The 23902-nt window shown below is 45.9% G+C and overlaps 1 protein-coding gene across 4 annotated transcripts in view; it reads left to right on the forward strand.

Moving 5' to 3' along the window:
• LOC8034934 (lethal(2) giant larvae protein homolog 1) overlaps nt 1-23902 on the forward strand; it is a 60849-nt gene that overhangs the window by 11976 nt on the left and 24971 nt on the right. For all 4 annotated transcript variants that reach the window (XM_040213450.3, XM_040213452.3, XM_040213453.3 and 1 more), the window contains exons 4-16: nt 1273-1354; nt 3078-3187; nt 3670-3810; nt 5056-5212; nt 5955-6078; nt 8822-8876; nt 13095-13246; nt 14013-14230; nt 14895-15122; nt 18343-18495; nt 20527-20702; nt 23005-23093; nt 23433-23583. In XM_040213450.3, coding sequence (XP_040069384.2) covers nt 1273-1354; nt 3078-3187; nt 3670-3810; nt 5056-5212; nt 5955-6078; nt 8822-8876; nt 13095-13246; nt 14013-14230; nt 14895-15122; nt 18343-18495; nt 20527-20702; nt 23005-23093; nt 23433-23583 — 1836 coding nt within the window. The remainder of the gene's footprint in view (nt 1-1272; nt 1355-3077; nt 3188-3669; nt 3811-5055; nt 5213-5954; nt 6079-8821; nt 8877-13094; nt 13247-14012; nt 14231-14894; nt 15123-18342; nt 18496-20526; nt 20703-23004; nt 23094-23432; nt 23584-23902) is intronic.

The raw sequence follows: 23902 nt of genomic DNA on the forward strand, positions 1-23902 counted from the left end.
TGCTTTTAATTGCCAACAGAACTTCCGATGTACATGCCAACCTGTCATTCTGTAGGTAATTTTTCGTCATATTAAGGCCAATTAAGGATTGTTTACAGGAGTCTTAGATTGTTTTAGATAATTTAGTTTGCTTTGCAGGGTTGGCCTGACAGCTTAATATTTAAATTTTAGTGCTTTCAGTTTACTTGATTTGTTTGCCTCTGTTCCGAACTCCTCGTAAAACTTAGCTTGCGGAAAAGGATCGTCGATTGCAGGGATGGGCAGCATTTAAATACGTATTTAAAATACTTTGTGTATTTTGCATTTGTATTTAATTACAAATTGGGTAATGTATTTGTTGTGTGTATTTAAATCCTAAAATGTGGGTATTTCAAATACAATTGTAATTAAATACAATTTTGTGGGCGAAAATACATCTTGTTTTTATGCTTGTGTTTGTAAGATATAGTCTCCATCCTTTATTCGGCCATGGGGCTTTTTTTCTTTTTCTCCTCCGGCTTTATTTTAAACGCACTGTCCAGAGTAGGAAGAAAACTATGTTCTGCACCGAATGCAGTGTCTCTCAATCAAGCACAAGCGTTTAGTGACTTTGTGATTACGGTGCTAGTCCAGGGCAAGAATAGTGACGAAATCGACGTTCACAGGCAGACTGGCTAAATAAGTGCCTGTGACAACTTGTGATGCTTTCCAGTCTGATTTCCATCCATATTTTTGCCTGGAACATTCTAAATGCGCAAGTTGTCCAGATTTTCGTAACTGGTACGAGTTGCAACAGTAAAAATATCTCTAGCTAGTGCTGCATGTCTTGGTTATTACTATAGCCTCGCACACTAACTCCCGAGTGTGTGATGTAAGATTAAAATGAGATACCCAGAAACCCGTTGCAGGTTCCCTAAAGTCGCTGATGCAAATTTTGAGGAATGTATTTGGAGGAGACCAAATGCATTTGGTTGTATTTGTATCTTGTACTTAAATGCTTTTTTGGAAATGTAATTAGATTTGTAATTAAATACATTTTTGACAAAGTATTTTATATTTGTATTTCAATACATATTTGCATGTATTTTGCCCATCCCTGGTCGATTGGAGTGTTTCGGTCAACCATAGTAAAACAGTGCTCAAAAACATGAAAGACATGCAAAAGGAGTGCACACAACAAGCGTCATATTCTTTACAAGTGTTTTCATGCACTTTTTTTTGCTATTGTTGGTCAGAAATAGTTTTCCACATTGCCACGCTAATTCCGTCCGGGTCCTTAACACCAGACGGCAGCTACGGCACTCCCGGTGTCGAGTATGTGGTGGAGCATGACGCAAGCAGCCCTGTCGTAGAGCTGCACTTCGTGCCCAAGCAGGTGGGGGTTGTTTGCTTTGCTGCTCTTTCTCTCATTTTAGCTTTCTTGCGTACTGTTTAATTTTTTCCGGATAATTCATCTTTCTCCGGCAGTGCGGAATTAAAAAATATGTGCCCGGTGGCAAGACTTGTTGCATCACCGGAAATTTATTCGTCTGTCGCCATTCCAGAGATTTAATCACCGTCGATCGCTCCGTGACAATTTCTTCTGGCAGCTCGGATTATTTTCTCCCGTCGGGATTGTTCGTAAGAAGTGGAGAGCATCACATGCCACTCGTCTCTTTATACGAAACTGTACATACCGTGAACGATACTCGATAGAAATGGCCTACCACACCAGTGCACACAGTGACTGAAGGAGATGTAACAAAATTTCACGAAAACTTGTGTGCAATGATGATAACACAAAGCTTTTTTTTTTTTCGCTTTTCCTCTATCTTCAGTCTTTTTTGCTCGTTTTTCTACATTTTGTTTCCATGTCACGCTCACATTCTTTGTTGTTTAAACACTTTTCTGTTATTAATCGCAGAATACGTTCTAGGGCAAAGTTTCTTGAAAAAAAGCGACCTTTACGCTTATATCTAGTGACGTGTCACGTGACATCACAACGTCGTGCGACCAATGTCGCACACTCGGCACGTGACCAACTCATTTGCAACACATTTTGTGCGTCCTAGTTATTCCAATAGGATCGAGACCATATTGTTAAAACACCCGGGACTAGGTGTGAAAAAACTTGAAACAACCAAAAGTAGAAGAGGCAGGGAAAGAAGCCAGTCAGATGACGTCTCATACTCAGCTAATACGTTTATTCAGTAAACCTCTTCTATACACTCTGAAACCAAGGTCGTAACAACCAACACAACAAACAGAAAAAAAAAAAAAAAAAATTGCAGGAGGACACTTAAGAGTGCTTACGTGTGGGAAAGCGAAAGCATTCGTGTACGTAGCATATTCCAGCAAACTGTGCTCCCCGCTATCAAACTGTGCTCCCCGCTATCCCCTGCAGAGGTTGGCCGAACAACCTCCGCGGACGCTGTCCGGCTGGGCTCTGGGGAGCGGCAGGTGTGCGCTGCTGCGGTGGCACACGGGAGCAGCGTCAGAAGTGTGGGGGGGCGTTCCTTGGAACTATCCGGCGCACAGGCTGTGTCGCAGCCGTTTTAACAGCCGTTCCGTGGACGGAATTTCTCTGCCGTTTTTCGCAGTTACGGACAACTCCGCTCCATGGGACAGTTAATGCTTTCGCATTAGAATCCATTTTCCTTTCCTATTTTTTACAAACTTTGCAGCCATCAACGCCATGACCTTGTGTGGTCACTCTACCTTTGAATGTGTACATCGATGGCTGCAAAGTTTATAAAAAAAGTTAGAAAGAAATCTCTTTTTTTCTTGTTTTGGTTGGTAATGACTGGTTTCAGGGTGTATATAAGACGTTTGCTAAATAAACGTATTAGCCGAGTTTGAGTTTGAGACCTCTTTCCCTGTCTCTTCTACTTTTGGTTGTTTCAAGTTCTTTCGCACCCAGTCTGAGGTGTTTAACCAGATGGTGAACTTACACCAGCTCGCCTGCGTCCTCACTGTGTTTTCGATGATCGAGACGCTTCATTCTTTCATGTACTGTGGCCCGCCCCCCTTAATCTAACACAGTCCCTGGGGGGCCGTTTAGAAGTATTCAGAACGAAATTAACGAACCTGCTATACCCTCGTTGTGATGTGGGACGCAGGGTCGCCTGATCAGCCTGTTGGAAGACAACACCCTGCACCTCTGGGAGATCAACGTCAAGGGAGAGGGATCTGTCCTCGAGCACGTCCAGTCATGCACCGTCGATGCCAAGTGCGCCCTACCTTTTCTCGGGGAACGGTTTTGGGGGGAACACCGTCTTGAGCAACGCATGGGCTCCTTTGCCCATGCAGCGTCTTTTGGGGAACGAGGAAGTTGGGGAGGTGTGTACCTGCGGAGTGCAAGATGCGGTATCCGGAATAAATGAAAAAAGGAAGGAAAAAGGCGCTGATTGCCGGGCAATGTATTATTATGACTATTCCTGACGACTGAGAGCTTCTTTTGGAAGGGACAAAGCAGCGGCTTGGTCGCCGCAATCTCCCGAGTCGAGGCTTCTGACAGTGCCCTCGTTTGTGGGACGCCACATTGGGTGTTAGGCCATGCAGTATTCTTTCTGGTTTATGGCATGCCCGTGGGGTGACTGTCGTTTGAGTAACTGTTGCGGGAGGCTGCGACCTACAACTGGCCGGTTCTCCAAGCTACCAACGACTCGGGTAATGAGCTTGGTCTGTCCGTCTCCCCCTTCCCCAAACCAGGCTGCGCATCTTCACCTGTGCGGTGCAGTCGACGGGGCAGCACCTGCTGCTGGGCACAGAGGGTGGCAACATCCACCTGCTGGACATCAAGTCCTTCCAGATGACTGACACCATCATCTACCAGGACCTGGTCACCCAGAAGTGAGTGGGCTCTCGGGCACGCTTTTCCGGGCCTTTGATACTTTAAAACTTTATTACTAAAGAAGAAGTCTGTCGAACATGCAGCAACATTTGAAAGGCACATTTAAGGGGGAACACTGCCCAGAAAAAGAATTTCTGCAAATAAAGTTTATTTTGTAAAATGACATATTTACATTCATTAACATCTGGAGAGTATTCTCAAAAAGGTTAATTAATTTACACTGCTTAGTTAATTTTTATAAATTATTTTCTGTCTACCGAAGCTAAAGAAAAGGTAGGGTTTGGAGCACTTTGAAGGCTTCTTTTCGCCGTTTCACTTTTTGGTATAAATTCCATTGTAGTCAATCTATTGTTTGATAATAGCAAGATATTGAATTCTCATTCTTCCCTTTTCCTGACTGAAATTTAATAAGGAATGCGGCTATGGAACATTTTTGTCACTTTACGGATGTCATTTACAAAAAAATGTTGACATTTTGTCGAAGCCATGGAAGACCATAAAGTTGACCAATTTTGCAGAAAAGAAAATTTATACAAATAAATTTTTTTTAGAAAAAAACATTCTATAGTCGCACTCTCTAGGCTTTCTCATACATATCTAGCGAATAAAAATCTTGAATAATGTGATAGCTTTCCAACGATAGATTAACTAAACAATGTAGGCATGTTGCTGATAGAAGCTGCTTTAATTTCCTTCCCATTTAACTGACAAACCTAAAATTTTGTTATACTCCCTCTAGCATGACCACCATCCTACCCTGTAAATTTGATTAATTTTAAGACAAGGGTTCAAAAGTCATTGGCTCGTTGCAAAAATCTTTTTTTTTTTTCTTCAGATGCTTATTTGAGCTAGAAATGTGGTAGCATGGCCATTTTTGTTTAGTTGTATGAGCTTATAAATGGTGGTCATAAACAACTTTTTTGAACTGGATACTGTTTAGCCAGGGTAAAGCCTTTTTAAGTGTGGCCATGATGCTGAACTGGAATGCAAACGAAATATAAGCGTGTTTCGATCATATCTGGCAAACTCTGAGATGCACAGAACGTGTTGGGAATGAGCTGGCTACACTCTGTGTACTTTTGTGTGTGTCACGTCATGGACACCCTGATGTCAAGATCATGTAAGCTATATGGGGCTGTGTTGCTTATATGGCATCGACCGGTGTGTTGCTTGGATGTAACATGTCATTTTTCTCGTGAAACCCAGCTTCATGTCTCATTCTGCGTTAAAAACCCTGTGCGCAGCGTTCCCGAGGATTACAAGATCAACCCTGGTGGCGTGGAGGCCATAGCGGAGCACCCCTTGGACCCCAACAAGATGGTGATTGGCTACTCCCGCGGCCTGATGGTGCTGTGGGACAACGAGACGCTCAATGCCGAGCAGACTTACATCTGCACCAAGGTCCGTCCACTTTGTCTTCTTAGTTAGACTGTGTAGACGTAGGCTGTCCCGTACGTTTTACTCGAGATATTTAAGTAGACACCGCAATGGGAGGCTATCGGACAAACATTTATTCTTGCAGCTTTTAATTTCTTGCAGGCCTACTCGCAAGTTTCAGTTGTCTTCTAATGATCTACTTGTAGTCTAAAATTTATGCAGGCTCACCCCTCCCCTTGGTGTGCTTCTCCAATAGTGATGAGCCTGGCGCACCTGCTGTCGCATGCCTAGTTTTTCGCTTCTGGGAAATCTGCGAGGTTGGGTGGCAGACCTTTCTAAAGCACTCGTGTTGCACCAACTTTTGCGGAGGTACCTTCTCTAGCAGAGTCGCTCGCTCGTGCCTACGGGTTCCGGGTTCCGTAGACAGCCGAGCAGAGTAAGAGCTAGGAAATTTGCGCTACTGAAAGGGCGTTTAGTTTCGTTGGAACCCTAGCCAACAAAAGGACACAACTGCCGTCGCACGAGCAACGGACAAGACTGGCTTCCGTGAACGACTTCTACGGTCCAATATCTGGAGGCTCGGAGAATGGGGCATAAATCTCGGTGGTCTTTTGCCTTCCTCTCTCCCATCCTTGCGGAAGGCATGCTTTGGGACCGTGTCTAACGCCCCTCCCCTTGCACCCGATGCCGCTAGACAAGAGAGGGATCACACTCACTAAATGACACATTTTCACTGGCCCCTTCCCCTCCCTCCTTCCTCTTGCAGGATCTCCACTCGGTGTCGTGGCATGGCAGTGGCACCAAGTTCATGAGTGCCCACAACGACTGCAGCTATTTTGTGTGGGGCATTAAGGACTCCAAGGCCATAGAGTCTGTGGAGCAGTGCTACGGTGAGCCCCTTGCTTCGCTTATGGAAGGACCGCAGAGCTCCACTGGCTTCCTGCTGCGAACACGTACCAAACGACGGTACTATAAGGAAGGCTATCTTCTTTGATAAATTCGCAAAGCGTGTTACTGGCCGTTTCCTTGCAACTCTCCGCAAAGAATCTTCTTCCTGAACGTGAACAAGGTAAAATATATGAAGCTCTTCAACTCGGATGCGACATAAAACTTCGTTGGGTATCGAGTCGTGTTGGGGTTTCAGGGTACGAGACTGCAAATAGATTGGTTGCGTCTGCCGAAGATTCAATTATGACAAGTTGCGACTTACCCCACCAAGATCTAAAACCCATGTTTTTACTTGGTGACTGCCATTTGTGCCATTTGGCTGTGGTTTTGGTTTTCTGAAAAAAAGACTGGTAACTTGCGCCGCTTGTAATTTTTATCCCGCCATCTCAAACCTCTTTTTGTTTCGTGTCGTTTAGTGCGTTCTAAATAACGTCAAATTGGCGCAATATGTCCTTTGTCATGTTACACCATTAAAACCTTCATCATAGTCACTTGCGACGGTTTCTTCGGTTCGAGAGGGATGGCACATGTATGGACCAACACGCTGTTTACAAACAAGCCCGCGTTTGCCCACACAAGGTGTGGGCACTGAGCGTGCTCAGAAACCAAATTCGGGAGGAGTGAAGCGTCTGCGCGTGTGCAGTGCCGTCGACAGCGTCGCCGCATCTGCGTGACGTCAGGGCCACGTGTTGGTCTATAGGCATAGTCGACAGATCCAACCAATGTTGCTAGATCAGCTAAGTTGACAAGCTCCGAAAAAAAAAGTGACGCACTGCCGTTCACCGCCACGAAGCGGTGCTCGTGTCGCAGCCTGCCAGACACGCTCTATCTGACTGGCCTCGGTACCCTTGGATATGCCGTGAAACACGTCACTTTTGTAGGGGCTCACAGAGTGTCGCCAACAACCGTTGCCATTGTGATAATGTCCGGATTGAGACAATATTTCCTGAGACTTAAGAGATAAATTCACGCACTCGAGGCCTTCGTAGCTTTGGCAGTTTTTCGACATTCGGCACCGAGGGAGGCAACTCGGAGAAATGGCTGCGTCTATTGTGGCTTGCGGCACATGGACCGTTCTGTTTTGGCCGTTAGCGGGCTGAAATACCGTGAACTTCCCTTTTTTGGTGTTCTGTGTTTGTGCCAGAAGTTCAAGCATAAACTACTGCATACATTCCGAAGCCACATTAGGAAAGAATGCCAATTTGAAGATGTCTTCGTCATTTGAAGGAAGCTGGCTGTTTCTGTATTTGTATTCGGCTACGTTGAAGCCTACCGCTGGAACATCTGAGGTGGTGAAAACGGCTGACTTATTCCTCTCGTGTGTTCTTTGCGTGTGTCACAACTTCAGTCCCTTGAGTGTGCGTGCCACTTCAGAGACGTGCGACTAAGGGGTAAGAATTTCAAGACATCTCTTCCGATCAGCTGATCAGCACAGATTCATATGTGTATGCTTGGGAGATTTAATTGTGAATGTGCGGTAGATATTAGAACCGTTATCTTACAGTATAGGCTACAGCCTCGTAGCAACAGTGTACGAATTGTGCGGCACACTCGTTTATGTGAAACGAGTTGATTTGTGTAAGCATATATGCGTGCTTTAGTGCTTGATAAGGCCACATGCTTGTTGCCTTATTTGTGTGAGTGGGTTAATTTAAATTTGCTTTATATTAATACTCTTTTTCTAGCATTGCAGTTGTACTTAAAATATATTCATGATAATGTTGTTTTATTGATCTCATGACGCTTCTGCAATCTATTTCAAGCCAAAATAGACATTTCTGGGTACCTCACTGAGCCCCTGAGAATGCGACATAGGAGGGCTGGGGTGCGAAGACCACTGGGAAAGCTTCACTGCCCAACTACTAAGCTTCTTTGTTGGAACACGAATTTAGTTCTATGCGATAGACAGCAATAGAAAGTTGGAGATGACTGAGAAGGTGGCAGTAGCAAACGAGAAAGCTGGGCTCCTGTGATCAACAATTAAGAGTATTTTCAGCCTTGGTGTCTGGTCGCAATATTTTTCATAGAAAAATAAATAAATTTTGTGCAGTATTCATTAATTATTTTAGCCACGCCGAAGATTTGTTGTGGCAACAAATGAGTTAGAAGACATATTTTTGTTAGTTTTACTGCAAAAAACGTGGGAGCGTTTATCGAGAACTGGATATGGCGATGACGATGTTTGCGAGCCCCCGCTTGTGGATGCTGGTCCTAGACGAATATGAGAGACATCAAATATGACATAAATCCCGTTTTACTTTAATATGACACGAGAAGAAAATTGTACTCAGAAGCACTATCCAACGCTGGGTACCTACGCTTTAATCCGTTGCGTTATACCGTCTAAAAATAGAAGAAATCTTAAGCGTGCATATTCACAATCGTGGCTGCAGCAAAATCTACTTGGAAAGCCCATTTCTTAAAGAAAAGCACGCAAGGGCCGCCGCCGATTTGCCGACCGCCCGATTTCGCAATGAAAAGCTGGCATCCCGAGTTTGCCCAGAGCTTGGTTGGCCTTGAGGACCGGGCTTGGGCTGTGACGACGGCGCCACCACATTTCGCGCAAACGATGGGGGCCGGTATTCTGAAGTGCGGCTAGTGCGGAGCTTGGCAACCGAGCCGATCTATTAAAGTTGGATCCGACCTTGTCTGTTTGAGTGCCGCTTGATTGGAGTTTGTTTGCAGGTCCCTACCCTTGCAAGGCGATAAACAAGATTCTCTGGAAGAACGTGGAGGGAAAGTAAGCACCCGTGTTTCATTTCTTGGGCTTGGCCAGAAAGGACGTTTGTTGCGGTTGATGTTCCTTTTACCCGGCGACAAGCAGGTTAGGAGGTTTGTTTACAACTAGCACTTGTGGCAGGTACTACCATAAAATGGGGTTTTCTCAAAGTTTTCGATCTTGACGAACCCCTCCTGTTCTTGACATGCGACAGGGCAGGGCAGGAGCCTACAAGCCTTGTAAACAATAATGCACATTACTTAACACTACTACATATAAATAACTGTATTGAGTTACTTTCAAAATAGAATGAGTTTGATGAGTCGATTTCTACGATAACATTGTCGCGAAGGAGCGTTGTAGCAAGTGTCGGGACCGAGTGACATGAGCGAGCGGAGAGGCGGCTAACGAGGAGGAGCACCTCTGTTACCTAGGTGGCTCAGAAGTCTGGGGTGGGCGCTCGATACGTCCTTTGCTTAGGATGTTTCTGAAGTGGTGGGTGGGTGCTGTACGAGCTTAAAGACCGCTGAGTACTTCTCAAACCGTTTAATGTGTACGGATCATATTTGGGGAATTGACTCGTTTTTTTTATTGCTTCATTGATCTAGCATTGTCACCCATTCTACTGGTATGTTCTTTAGTAGACTGGGAAATTTACGAATGAAGGGGAGTTTCATCGCAAGCTTTGCTTTACTTCATTCACCCTTAAAGACCGACGACCAGTTCGCGCTTTCCACTTTTTTCCCGATTCCTCCCCTCCCCCCTTCTACCCTGTCCACCGTTGCCCGTTTCCTCCTCCCCATGGTGAGGAGGATCTTCTGCCTTGCAGAATGTCGAGCCTGGTCGTCGGCCTTTAAGCTGAGACCACAACTCAAGCTACGAGCGCGAGCTAGCCCAAGCTCCTGGCTTTGAAAAGGGCCTTCCTAGCGCGAGTGCCCGTTCTGCAGAAGAACGTTTGAAAGCTGCGACCTCAAGCTCTCAAGGTTGTAGCATTGGCTGCAGTCTCGGTTCAAATGCCGACCAACAAGCAAAAAGGAGGAAGCTGACTCTCCTCGACTTTCTCCTGGCAGTTTTTTTCTACAAGAGGAAAGAAGGAAAGAACCCCTCCTTTTTTTGTTGCCGTCTAGGATTAGAAAAGATTAGTCTAGTGGCCATTTAGCACTAATCGCACAAAAAAAAATTCAGAAGCCACACCTTCTTTGTTCCCCACTTCCCCCTTCTTGTTGCTACCCTTCACTTGGACCCTCGCACTGGAAGTGCCGAGAGTGCCATGGATGCTACAAACTTGTCGGACCAGTCGTACGCCTGTCTTTCCCCACATGGTCACGTTCCTGCCCATACGTCTGCATAAAGAGCGGGGTCGGGCGACGAAGGGGAGCGGTTGAATGGTCCATCCAGTATGCAGCTCCCACCGCACCATCAGCTTTAGGCTGAACAAGGTATAGATTAAAACTGAAGAAAGCCAAGTCACTATTTTCGCAAGCTAGCATCTGCTTGCCCCATCAAGTTCCTCACGTGGTTCATTCATTTCAACAACCGTCTGGAAAGCATATTACCGACGGAACACCACCGACTGTTTTTTTTTCTGAACATTGACTTTTTTTTTTGTCTTAAGTTTTTTTTATTTTAAATGTCCCGCAGTTTTTTTAATGGTAATTTTTTTTATTAGAGAATGAAATATGGTTTTTTACTGTTTCATCAACTGCATCCAATACTAAAACTAAATTTTGATAATAACTAATTTTGACAAATTTCACGATTTAAAAATAGTGAAAAAATTGTATAGCTTAAATACATCGCTCCGTCGCAACCAGTACATAGCGTACCACCTCCAATGGTAAAATGTCGTGCCCGCTTAATAATCCTAAGATTCATGCTTGGCGAAATCAACAAAATTACGTGAACGCAAAAATAAAGTTGTTTGCGGTACAGCAAACGTTGAGGTCTCCGAGCCTTTATTCTATGTTCTTCTCGAAGAAAAGTAGGCAAGAGGACGTTTTAAAGCAATCCGCATGTCAGAGGAGGAGACTGCAGCCGAGCATCGGCTTAGTGTTTTCGGCTGAGTTTGGCACGACAATGTTCAACCCTCTTCTAAAAGAAGCAAACTCTGAAAATGAAGATGATTCATTAAGTGCCATGTCCATGAAAGCTCTGCCGTGCCTCTCTGAAACACCTCGGCATTTTCACGCAACCCCTCAATAAGTGAAAAACGGCTTAACTATGACATGGGGGTCATCATCCTTTGTTGGTGACATATCTGCGCTCAAGAAAATACACCATGCCGCCAAAACTTGGCTTAGCACATAAAAAAAATTGAAAAAAGAATACATGACTAGCAGCTCAGTGCCACTGGCCCTATAAAAAAAAAAAGAACAATCTCCGTTGATCCCTGAGCTGACAGTGCTGTGGGAGTTAGGCGCCTGCTGGACCAATTAACAGCCTCCCTTTCATGACGTGACCCCGCTTCCTGCTTGTGTGTATGGACGGAAGCATAATCTTGTGACTAAAGATAGACTTAGGACTGGTTTGACGAGCAAATAGCTTCCACTGTAATGTCGGCTTAGGAATGAAAGGAGTATGTCACAGAATGGCCCAAAAAGCGATCCACGAATCAAGCGATGGCAACAGCGCCTTTCGGTGCTCATTTCCTGCCAGGATCCCTGTTCAGGTTTGTGGGGGGTTGTAAGCCGCACAGACGCTTAGCTTGAGAGAAAGAGGTGAAGAAATTGGAAGAAAATTGGAGGGGGAATACGGAAAGGATAGAAATATTCTGGCAGAAAGAGTTTATCTTTGCGCGTCTTGCTTTAAGAATGAACGGAGTATAGGCTCATTCAGACTTCTTTGCACCTCCTGCACCAGCTGCACTCCGTGCACACCACCGTATTCATTTTACGAGTGCAGCCTATCTCAAAACACAACTGAAAATGAACATGGCCCTGCACTTTTCTGCACCGCGCTACACATCAAACAGCAATGGCCAGTACTCAAACCAGTTTGAACTGCTAATAATTGAATTTCAATTTAGACATTCCTTTTAAGAGGGGCCACAACCTGGGAATGTCAACTTTTGAATTGCTCACTCAATCGGCGTGATATTTGCAGGTGATGTTTGTAGCCATATAGAAGAAGAATGTGCAAAGTTTCAGCCCTGTGAACGAAGTAAAGCATAGCTTTGCATGGAATCTGCTCAATGAATCTATCATTGAGAAATGGTGTTGATAACCTGATATATATCTGGTGGAATGCATACTGAATACCTGTTGAGAGTTACAATAAAAATAAATTTCAGAAAATTTGCATTTCCCAAATAAAAAAAAATGTGAATTTTTTTTTTTTACATTTATTAAGTTTTGCAGATTACAATTTTTTATAATAAAGGAACATGGAAATGCAATATCCAAGTTCATAGTAACTGGCTCCACAAAGTTTGGCACACAAGCCACAAATATTAAGTTTCGATAGTTCCATACTGAAACAATAGTTTTTTTTACAGTAAAGTTTATACCAAAACGTGTACCAAAGAAAAGCATGTCCGAAGTGCTCAAACCTCTTCCTGTTCTTTAGCATCGGTGGACCAAAAGAAAAAAAAACAAAAACTATGCAGTGTAAACACAAAACTTTCTGGGAATACTCTTTAGGTGTTAGTGGATGTAAATATGGCATTTTTCAAAATCAACTTTTTTTGCTAAATAATTTTTTCTGCATAGTGTCCCTCCTTAAAGACAACTGGCAGGAAGGAGTATGTTGCGTGTGCATTGTTCACACATTTTTATACAAAGTTTATAAACTGTTTGTTTCCTTCCTGCTTGAGGGATGGAGTGTTCATACCTAAAAGAAAAACATGACAAAGCATTAAATTTTTTGAAACCAGTTAGCTGGTAACTTCTTCTTTTTAGTGCAGTGTTTATCAACATCAGGAAACAGGCAAAGAGGTGGTTTGTTTAGCTCCAGTTTCGTCTAGGTTAACGGGTCATTTTGGTTTTGTTGCAACATTGTACTCCTTTCACACTAAGCCCGAGCGCAGCCGCTGCTGCTATTCGAGGGAGCCAACCGGGCAGCATCAAAAGTGCTTCATCGCGCGTCACGGCTCTTGTCGTCGTCCATGCATTGGCCATTGCTGGCACCGTGCGTGATCGGCTCCGTCGAATTGTGGCACCAGCTGCACCCGGATTTAGAGTGAGGCCGGATACAGGCTAAACAAGTTGTCGTACGAAACGCATGCTCGACGCCACTTTGCAGGGACAACTTCATCATCTTCTCCGGTGGCATGCCGAGGGCCAACTATGGCGAGAAGCACACGGTGTCCATCAAGCATGGTGACAAGTCCAAGGTGCTGGATTTCACCTCCAAGGTGGTGGACTTCTTCACTGTGGACACCCAAGACGACAGCGGTGAGGCTTGCCGAGACCCGGCCTACGTTTGCGGGGACTACCGTATTTTCCCGCACTCGGCGTATGGTCTGCAGTGGCAAATTTCGGCCGAAGAAGGAAGGGTTTTTCCTTGATATAGTCTGCACCCTGTGTATGGTACGCATGCACACCTTGGCAAATGCTCGCATTATTAGCTTACAAAGAAGCTTGTAGTATTGTACAGAAATCATCATTAACATACTCTGTCATTCTCGAAGTTTTCACGTTTTGTCGTAATGAATGATCTAGAACAGTGGTTCTCAACCATCCATCTTTCGCAGACCCCTTGTGGATCAGCGGAGATGGTGGGGGACCCCGTTTGTGGTCAGGGGAGAGGAAATGTGTACAATAATTGTGATAATGATTTAAGAAATGGATATAACTAAGGGCTGTGTGAAATAGACTTCTCTCATTGACAAACACGCGAGAAAATTCATTCGAAAGTTGGAACGTTTCTTCTCAATCAGGTAAAAGAAAACTTATTGCCAGGCTCGACCGATAAGGCAGGGCTTCCTGAACCCTAGGGTGCCTTCCCCATTCGAGAACCACTGATCTAGAAAAACAAATCCTTGTATAATCTGCACTGGTTATACAAGTGCAGATTATACAAGTACAACTACTTAATGTGTGTAGTCTGCAGACCGTAGTCGGGGAAAATGCGGTATGTTGGGGAAGTCTGGGTCGGCTGCCCGTCCACTCGATGGTGGCGCGCCGGAGCTCCCTCGCTGACACGGCGCGCGGTTCGCAGGGCACGAGGTGCCGCAGGCGCTGGTGGTACTCGCCGAGGAGGAGCTGGTGGCGGTGGACCTGTCGTCGGAGGATTGGCCCACCTTCGCCCTTCCCTGCCTGTCGAGCCTGCACTCGTCGGCCATCACGTGCACCAACCACTTTGCCAACGTGCCCCAGGGGGTCTGGGACAGGCTGGAGGAGGCCGGCCAGAAGCAGCTCTCGGCCTGCTCTGCCAAGGTGGGGCACCCGGGGGGGCATCGCGCCGCAGCGCTTGGGACGAGTCTTCGACTAGTGCGTTTAGCATCCTGTCCCCCCCGCGTATCGAAAGTGGTCCCGAAGTGCCAACAAGCGACGTGGCGGAAGCCGGCGCGTCGTTCCGTCGAATGTTGTGATCCCGGCGGTTTGTGTTAGATGTGCTGGCAAAGTGTGGGAACGAAGGGGGGTGCTGCGGCTGTCGTCGCGGGGTCCCGACTCCGGGCTGCCAAAGTTACCGTGGACTGTCGAGCTGGAGAGCAACCCGCAGCAGAATGGGCGTTCGCCACATCCATTGTTGCTGCCATGACGCCAGCAAGATCGTCACCGGTGTCGACGTGACGTAATTGGAGGGCCAGTCTTTAGGGCGCGATAAACGCGCCAGCTGGAGACGCGTTCCGGGCACCTGTTTTAATGGGCAGAAGGTCAGAAATGGTACTTAAGAGCCCACAAGTTAATTTCTTTTTCCTGCAACTAGTTCGTCTCTGCCCCTTTGCTAAATTTCGAATTAAGGGGAAAAGGTGAGGCGGAAATTCGAAGCCTCGCTCAACTCGCGAAGAACGTCCAATGGCTACTGCACCTTCCTCGTGTCTAAACGAGGCAATTTTTGTGCGCAACTGAGTGAAAAGCGTTGGCGTTCTCCTTGCAGCCCTGGCCCTTGAAGGGCGGCCGGGTGACGGGGGAGGCCCCTGGCCAGCACGACCTGCTGGTGACAGGACACGAGGACGGGTCGGTGCGCTTCTGGGACGCGTCAGGCCCCTGCCTGCGGCCGCTGTACACCCTGCGTACGGCCCCCTTCTTTGGCACGGGGGAGGGGCCCTCGGCCGGCCACAGCATGGCGGACGAGGATGAGGAGGAGTGGCTGCACTTCAGCAAGGTGGGTGTGCCGAGCGCTTCGCCTGGGGAGGAGGGGGTGGCCGAGAGATTGGCTTTGAACGCGCGACGTCTATGGGACCGGCTCTTTGAGTTTTCGTGTCTGACCGCGGTGCTCGAACGTTGACGAGTCCTTCAAGAGGAAATGTACAACCTCGTGCGACACTGTGATGCAGTTGACATAGTTATGTGGGTCACATTGCACGAGACCACTACTTCGTGCGACTTAATTGGGTTGCGTCATGACGTCGCGGAGGACCTATAAATGATATTCATTTAGAGTGGCTCTGCAATACGGTCAAATGCCTCTATGACGAATGCCTCCGCCACAAAAACGGCCATTCAACGAAGTAAAATAAAGTCCCGGCCAGTCTTCAATGTGTTTCTTTGTCTATCACAAAGAATTCCAGTTTAACAAATATTTCCGTTTAACGAGGCGATTGTGCGGCCCCACATAGCAAAAGACTGCTACGAGTTTTCTAGGTGAAAATTAGTCAGTGTTGCACAAATTGTCTGTGTCAAGTGACGCATGTAGAGAACAGAGATACCGCGGCAGCGGCGACGATTAAAACCACCACTGCGTCCCTCCGCTGCTGCCGCACCGCACATTCTCGTTTTTGGTCCAGATAAGTTGTTAGTGCACAGCCTTGCCTCTAGGTGGCGCTATGCCACTATGCTGCGGCGTAGAAAGCCTGTACGCAGCAACGTAGTCACCTAGTGCCATCTACATACGAGGCAGACAAGCTTGTACACTAGCAAATTATTTAATCCCAAAACCGAGGACGCGTGGCACGGCGACAGACAGCAAAAAAGGCATATCGACTTTTGCTGCGCTGCGCGCCGCAGCCGTCGCGTGCCAAGTGCATGGCCGATTCTGTCGTGCACCCGCTCCTACGAGAGCAGTGTAGCCGCTTGCAATGCCTTTTCCAAACAACACGTGGTGGAGCAAGCTGGCCGCCAGATTTAGAAAAGGCCAAGTTTACACAATAAGCAAATGCCTCTCATTCGCTGCGTAGTTAGGGGCCCACGTCTGTGGTTTAGTGATTGTTGCGACTCATATTTCGACAAGTCTGTTAACTTTGTTGCGTGGAAGTATGGACAGCGGATAACTTTCCCAGTGGCTGTACTTGCGGTTCGACCGGTAGCCCAGTGTCTTTGAATTATGTTGCGCAGTAGTGAGTACATAAATGCAAGACCGTACAATTTTAATTTATATAAAAAAAAAAAAAATAGAAATGGTAACAGTTCAAGACGCCTGGATTCTGCAGCGCGAGCTTTGCTCCGCATGCTCCGAGCTGCGATTTGCCAGCAGACTCCACCAGCCTACCTCTTTTTGATAAATCAGTTGTCAATGTACAAAAATTCGTATCTGATGTTGCTCATGCAATATTTGGCACTATAGCTTTACCTAAAATGCCTCTAATGTCACGCAGGTATGTCAATATGCAATAGCACGAATTCGGTTTTGTGCGATCGATTTTTCGGGCTCAACTACTACAACGAAGTTACCTCTTCTATGAAATATTTTGCCGACCCCGCAGACTTTGTTATGAAGGCACCTGACTGTGTACGAAAACGACAGCTAGGGTTTTCTTTTTTATGATTGGTTGCAACATAGGATCTGCAGCAGAAGATCTCATCCCGCAGATCTAGCTTCTGTTGCAACGAACTGGTGTGTGTATTGATTAGAACACAAAAAGATTGGAGTGTAAGTACAGCAGGGGGGCTGCCATTCTTTCATGTATTTCTCTTGTGATCAGCACCTGTCAACATGTGCCGATGCAAATATTGCGTTAAAATTCTTTTTTCAGGGGACGTCTATTTTGTGACATTCAGACACTTAAAAAAAAAAAAAATTGTGAGTTTCGTGTTTGGTAAGGTAAACCAAATAGAACATTGACTTGGTTGTTTTAGTGCCAAAAAATCACATGCAGTCTGAGGGACAAAACCTGCAAGTGGGAAAAAAAAGTAAAAAAGGACATACTTTGCTGGAGCCATTTGAAGCTTTGTGACAAATGTAGAGACATAAAATTCAGTTTTTCTCAAAATGACATTTTTGCAATTTTTTAAATATTTGATGTACCTTTGCTAAGAAACTGCTTATCCGATTACACTAAAACTTCTACAGAATATAGTAAAACATCTTGCCAACAGTTGGAGCCTAAATGTTTCAAGCATCCACTATAATATAATGTCAAAAAACTCTGTTTTATGACAGGTAAGAATAATATATTTTTTCTTGAGTGGTGCACGTTCCAACTCATTTTCTTTAGGTTCAGTTTAAAGCCAGTGTCATGGGGAAGATGCTTGTCAAATTAAATGGCCATCCTATTTTTCGTTGCTGCAAGAAGGGACATACAAAAATTGAAACTGGGCATAAAATTTGACACTCGGCTACTAAAAATAATAAAAAAAATGTTTTAGCAAATAAGCAACAGAAAGTTAATCCAAATGATGTAACCATTCAATGCATAAACTTTCCCAATAAATATGCAGAATAGTTTTCGAGGTACAAAGCTAAAACCAAGACGACCCGTTTACTCTGCCATCACCCTTAAAGCAATTGTAGCATATTGGACTTTTGTCCTAGGGACACTTTTATGGTGGAACAAACTAAGTGGGCCATGCAGCGTAGCTCAACCCTCTTGTTCGAAAATGCGTCGTTGAGCACAGCATTTTATATTTTTGTAGCTCTTCAGTACCGGTACTCTAGTCGCCCGTCAAAACATTAAAGGGATGCTGAACCGAAATTTGAATTTCCCATAACACGCACAAAAAGCATGCAACGGGATGCTACAAACACCAAAACATCACTCATACAGCGATATCTCGAACGGATATCCATATTTTTCAAAAAAGGAGATGCATTTGGCAGGAATGTTGACGTCATGTTTCTCCGAGAAGGAGAGGGAACGGCCTTGCGTTTTCTCCGCCTCGCGGCCTTGAGGGAGTGAAGCGAAGAGAGGAGGAAACACGGTATATTGACGTCACGCGTCTCGTCGGCCTGGTTCAATCTCGACCACTTTTTCCAAAAATACGGCAGTCCATTCGATATATCGCCTTGTAAGTAGTATTGTAGGGATCGTAGCGTCCCGCCTACATCTCCAGCATAGTTTTTTGAAATCCAAATTTCGGTGCACCATCCCTTTAATTGCCTCTTGGACGAAGGCTGCGTCAGTGCACGCTCTGCTCGGGCATTGAGCGTCGTGGTCCGTGTCTGGCAGGTGGGCACGTTCGACCCGTACAGCGACGACCCTCGGCTGGCTGTGAAGAAGGTGCTCTTCTGCCTGCAAACGGGGCGCCTGGTTGTGGCCGGCACTGCTGGGCAGGTGGTCTCCTTCTGCGTGGACCCCGACGAGTCGGAGGTCACCTTGGAGGTGAGTCCCACATCGGTGCTGAGGCGTTTCGGCGACTTGGCATCGCGCACCCTAAAGGCTGAGACCGGAGTTGGTGTCCTCTTTGTTCCTCGTCAATTGCGATCAATCAATAGATTAAAATGCAGCCGCAATTTTTTTTTTTTTTTTCGGTACACCTTTTTCTGGCATCTGCTCAGACTTGTAAATCATACTACGAATCAACAAAGACAAGTTGCGCGTGCCATCGAAACCCTTTGCAGGACCATGGCCGTCGTCTCAATGGGTACCATACATTTCTTTTTTCCTTCTGCATCTCCATGCAAAGTTTGACTGTTTTCGTCTTGGTAGGGTGGGAAAGGAAACAGGATTTTAATGCGTTTCCCCTTGTTTCGGGAAAACTTCTAGAGTCTCAACGGGCCGAGGTTGTATACAACTTTTGCAAATGCTGTAGTTGGCTCATGTAGGTATGTACACTTTGATGTTGAACCAATATTTTCAGTTCCGGCCGAAACTGTTTGGCTAACAGCATAAGGAGCAAACATTTTTGGTGGTTCGTGGAAATTTATTGTGGTCTCCCTGACTTTGCTGCGTACTGCATTTATTGAGGTAATGCTTAGCCATTGTTTTGGTCGAGTTACCTCGGAGATGAAAGGGCTAACATGTAAAATCAGACTCCACAACGATAAAGCAAGAGCTCGAGGAGGGGAGGGGTATGACATTCAAGCAGGATTTGCCCAGCTTAAACTCAAGGTAAGATTCTTTGTTTTTTTTGAATGAATACAGTTTTTTTTTTGTTGGCTCTTTCATAAACATGTTAAGCCAGCCACATTGAAATTTCCCGGAGATGAGCGAGCAATCGTGCCACAGTCACATTTGGTTTCAGATATGTGATCTAATGCCAAGAATCCCGATGGTAACGATTGTTTCGAGTTAAAATTTTAGATTTGGACCAGCGATGCCTGGTTCGAATAAACTTTAGAGTGTTATCGGTGCCGAAGATGCAGGAAGTGAAGAAGCATTGAAAACAAGGCTAATTAATACAGATTCGTAATAGAACTGTGATCAAAAAAGAAAGACAAGAGAGACGCATTATTGTCATTCGTTATAATATGGAGCGCCCATCTGTCCTATGCACCTTCTTCTGTCCCCGTTTTGTCAGGTTCCGGCTTTTCGGGTCTTTTTTTCTTTGTTAAAAATTTGAAGGCATTTTCTGGAGAGTATTTTATGTCCACGAGTTCAGTGTTTTTGTATAGCTTTTTTAGGCATTGGGCAAAAAAAAGGGGGTGTTATGGGGGTTGCATCAAAGAAAAGGGGCACAGGCGTGGGATTTTTCAACCTCCGGAGAACATGCACGTGACCCGAATACTTGGAATGCTTAGTACGAATAAGATAAGAAAATGGGACGACGGGTGTGGTTCCTGACGGGTGCAACCTCGTGGGCAGTTTGGCGTCGGTCGTGTTCTGGGGTCAGTGCAAGATAAAGTAGCAGATAAAGATTTATTTCCGTGGAGCTTGGGTTTTTTGTTTTCCAAGACAAGTTCCAATTCATTTTTTTCCCCCCCCCCAATTCTGATAAAACTGGCTTGTGGATGGTTTGGGGGGGGGGGGGGGGGGGGAGGGGAGGGGAGGGGGAGTGGGGGAGGGGGAGGGGAGGGTTGTCGGTCAAGTTTAAAGGCACAGGACCCTATTTGTGATGAATGCGGGTGGTGTAACTGCGTGTTGATGTTCTTCTCAATCTGCTCATCCATTCTTCCCCCCTAGAAATAGTGGAAATCATATCCAAAGGCCTGTTTACACAGCACCATTTGCTCACATCGTGTTATGTTAGGGGAGCTTGCATCTGTTTATGTGGAGAGTCGCTGGAGCGTCCATGCTTCGGTGACCCTTAACGTAACATAAGGCAACGTAAGCAAACGCTCCTGCATGAATGGGCCTTTAAATTCGGGCCGATGATTGCCGGTTTAAAGGAACTTACGAGTGCTGTCGATGGCAGAGATGTGGGAAGCTTGGTTGTGTGCCGATTTCCTTCTCGATATCCTCTCTCACGCACAGGTGGTGCAGGTGAACTTTGTGGGGGACCGGGACAGCTTCGTGTGGAAGGGGCACGACCCCCTGCAGGTGAAGGGGACACCCATCAGGTGCGAGGGGGGCTTCAGGCCAGACATGGTGGTGCAGCTCTCCCCCCCTGCCGGGGTCACCGCACTTGCCCTCCAGTCCAAGTGGGGCCTGTGAGTGGACGAAATTCACTTTGTGGAAGAACGTAACATGCAACTCTTGACCTTCGAGCGGCTGGGACCAGGATATCAAACCGTATACTAACCAAAAACTGGAGCAAAACCGTTATTTTCGACGGATCTGAAACGAAACCTTAAAACCGGAACGAAACTGAAATCAAATGTTTTATACTGGATCCATATCGGAACAGAACCGTGAAGTTGTGTGGCAGTTACCAGTTTTTTTGGAAAACGGCTCAGCGTAATAAAGTATGAGCTGTGCCTCCTTATGCGTGTAGTGGTGCAAAGTCTATTAAATATTTCCAATGGTGGTGTTAGTGGCGCAGCGTCGACTAAACAAATGGCACGACATGGAGACAGTTGAATAATAACGAAACAAACAAAAATATCTTATGTCTACGTGTAGTGTAACTTGGCGTCGGCGAGTCGGGGTTGTTCTTTGTGCGTGCCCATGCGAGTGCAGGTACGCCTAAAGGAGAGAGTTCTGTCCTGCAGGCTTTGGATGGTGCTAAACTTGTTCTTTTTAGTTTTTACAGCGATAGCTGTTACGGACCTTTTGCGCCACTGGAAACGATGTCCGTCGTTAATGTTGTAGTGGTTGTCATTGTTGGTTTTGTAGTTGGCGATGTAGGGCGTCTTTTGTCGATGTTGCCAAATCCTTAAAAAAGATTGCCCGCTGACCGCACAAATCAAACTTGTGCTTGTTGCGTGCGAAGCAGAAATGTCAACACTGAGGTACAGCGCGCCACGTCATTAACAACCTGCTTTAAACCTGGGGTTTTTGGAGTACCCGTTGCCCACTGTACGCGCTGTCTGGAGAAAGCAATAAACCATTTGCTATATCCCCCAAGTGCCCCGGCCCGCGCTAAAAGAATCATGGGAACGGTGTTCCTTCAGCCTCTTAGTGATGGGTACTTTCAACCCTATTCTTGGTTAAACAGGTTTTGAGCGTAATTCGAAGTCACCCTGAACAAGCGCTTGATATATACCCCTATGACCTGTCATATCGCTTTTAAAATTTCTCCTTAATGTCAGCATTTTTGATACTGTGCATGCTGTTCACCCTTCAACCTGGATGGGCTGCAGAAATCTCTTACATTATTATCATGCTGATATTAAGTTAGAGACGCTAAAAATGTTATAATCAGCCTCGCGGACTCCAAGCTAAATCCTGGTTTTTGTTGTTGTGAATTATCATCGGCTTTTTAAGCAATTCCTGCTCAAACTACGATCACGAGAATGATAATATTGTAAGAGATTTCTGCAGCTCAGCCAGGTTGAAAGGTGGACCGCATGCGCAGTATCAAAAATGCTGACGTTGACGAGCAATTTTAAAAGTGATATGAGAGGTCCTTGGGATATATCAGTTGCTTGTTCAGGGTGACCTCGAATTACGCTCAAAAACTGTGTAACCATGGAGGTGGTAGAAAATTAGCGATCACTAGGGAGCTGAAGGAACACCGTTCCCATGATTCCTTGAGTGTGGGCCGGGGCGCTTGGGAATACTGCAAATGGTTTATAGGCGATTACAAAATGCCATTGTAGCCCCATCGATGCCAATAGCTCGTGCCGGCGGACACACTTTCACGCACTCCGGAACAAAAAAAAGAAACAAAAGAGTTTGGAACAAAATGGCCAGGTGTCTATTTAGTTCCGAATGCTTTGCTTATGCACCCCATGGTGCAAAAAGGCGACACCAATTCCCAACGACTTTGCCGTGACGTGTCGCAGCTATTCTCTGTGACTGTACTGTGGATTAACACAGGACTGCTTAATTTTTTGGGGGTCTGCACTCGTTTACAACCTAGAGTTTAGAAGCGGCAAAAAACTGGGACAACGGGCAGAATTCGACGAAACAATGTGCTCGTTTTGTCCAATTATTCTTGTTGTCCCTGTTTTTTGGTGCTTTTCGAATCTAAGGTCTACCAGCTTGCCCAATTATAAATTCTCATTTACAAATTTAAGGCAATAGGTAAGTTTTGGTAACATAGAAGATAATTGCACTCTTCGATAATAAAAAGCCTCTGTCTGACCAAGCGTGCATCCCTTCTTTATGACTCGTTTATATCCAAGTGTAACCGTAAACAAAAAAGAAAAAGCTTTATGTCATTCTTGACTGTTGGTGTGTGGAAGTCACCTTTGCTTCGATGTCGTCTTGGACTCGGGAAAATAAGATACCATACTCGGGTAATTAATGATCATACAGAATTTCTTTTGAGATGGGCCTTACGAGAAGGAGCGCTTCCGCTTTATTCGTTGAATAACGCTAGCTGGCACGCCGTGTTTCTTCAAACAGGATTGCTGCTGGGACTGCCCATGGCTTCAGCGTCCTGGACTATGTACAGAAGAAGGCGGTGGCGTCCAAGTGCACGCTGAATCCCAACGGTAGGTGCGGGCAGACGCCATATTTTACGGATCCGTAATATAAAGAGCTCAAATTTTTTACTTTTTTTTTTGTACGGGGGTTGCTTATACTTCCAGTTCACTCTCATCAGACCGTTAGCTCCTCACACTATCTCGTTACAGTCAACGCTCGGAATGTGCATGCCTACGAAATTGACCAGGGCGCGACGTCACTGTCGAGGTTAGATTTCAGGCGTGAACACTAAAACCCTAAGAGCTGACCCTATGAATACTACGCATTTAGAGAGGGCTCGGCCGTTTTGTTTTTCCTTACTGGCGAGGCGATTGATCTTGACATCTCGCGTCCTGGCTCATGCGCAGACCTGGCGGCTTCAGGGGACATGATGTCTCGCCGCAAGTCGTTCAAGAAATCCTTGCGGGAGTCCTTCCGCCGGCTGCGCAAGGGCCGCTCTCAGAGGGGCCGCAAGGACACCAAGGCCGTCGTCAAGTCCCCGGAAAACAGGAGGCCCAGGTGAGGGGGGGCGGCCCTCTTTGGGGTCCGAAATCTGCCATCATTTGGCTGACCCGATAAGTGTTCTCGATCAAACACGATTAATATTTTGTATGACAGAGACCGTTAAATGGCTTCAAATTTCTTCTGCAATCCTGCTAGCAGACATTTGCTGCTGCTATTCCATACTTTTTAACGCGTAATGCGTTTTACGCGTTGTTTTCCATGAGAAAATTGTCACGAACGAGCGTCGTAGCAAACGTCGTAACGAGCATCATAGCGAACGTCATGAACAAGTGACGCACTGGGAGCGTTACAGACAATAAGGTTATATATAACA

The sequence above is a fragment of the Ixodes scapularis genome, unplaced genomic scaffold (assembly GCF_016920785.2).
Source record: "Ixodes scapularis isolate PalLabHiFi unplaced genomic scaffold, ASM1692078v2 PGA_scaffold1__304_contigs__length_218370807, whole genome shotgun sequence".
In the NCBI taxonomy this organism is placed as follows: domain Eukaryota; kingdom Metazoa; phylum Arthropoda; class Arachnida; order Ixodida; family Ixodidae; genus Ixodes; species Ixodes scapularis.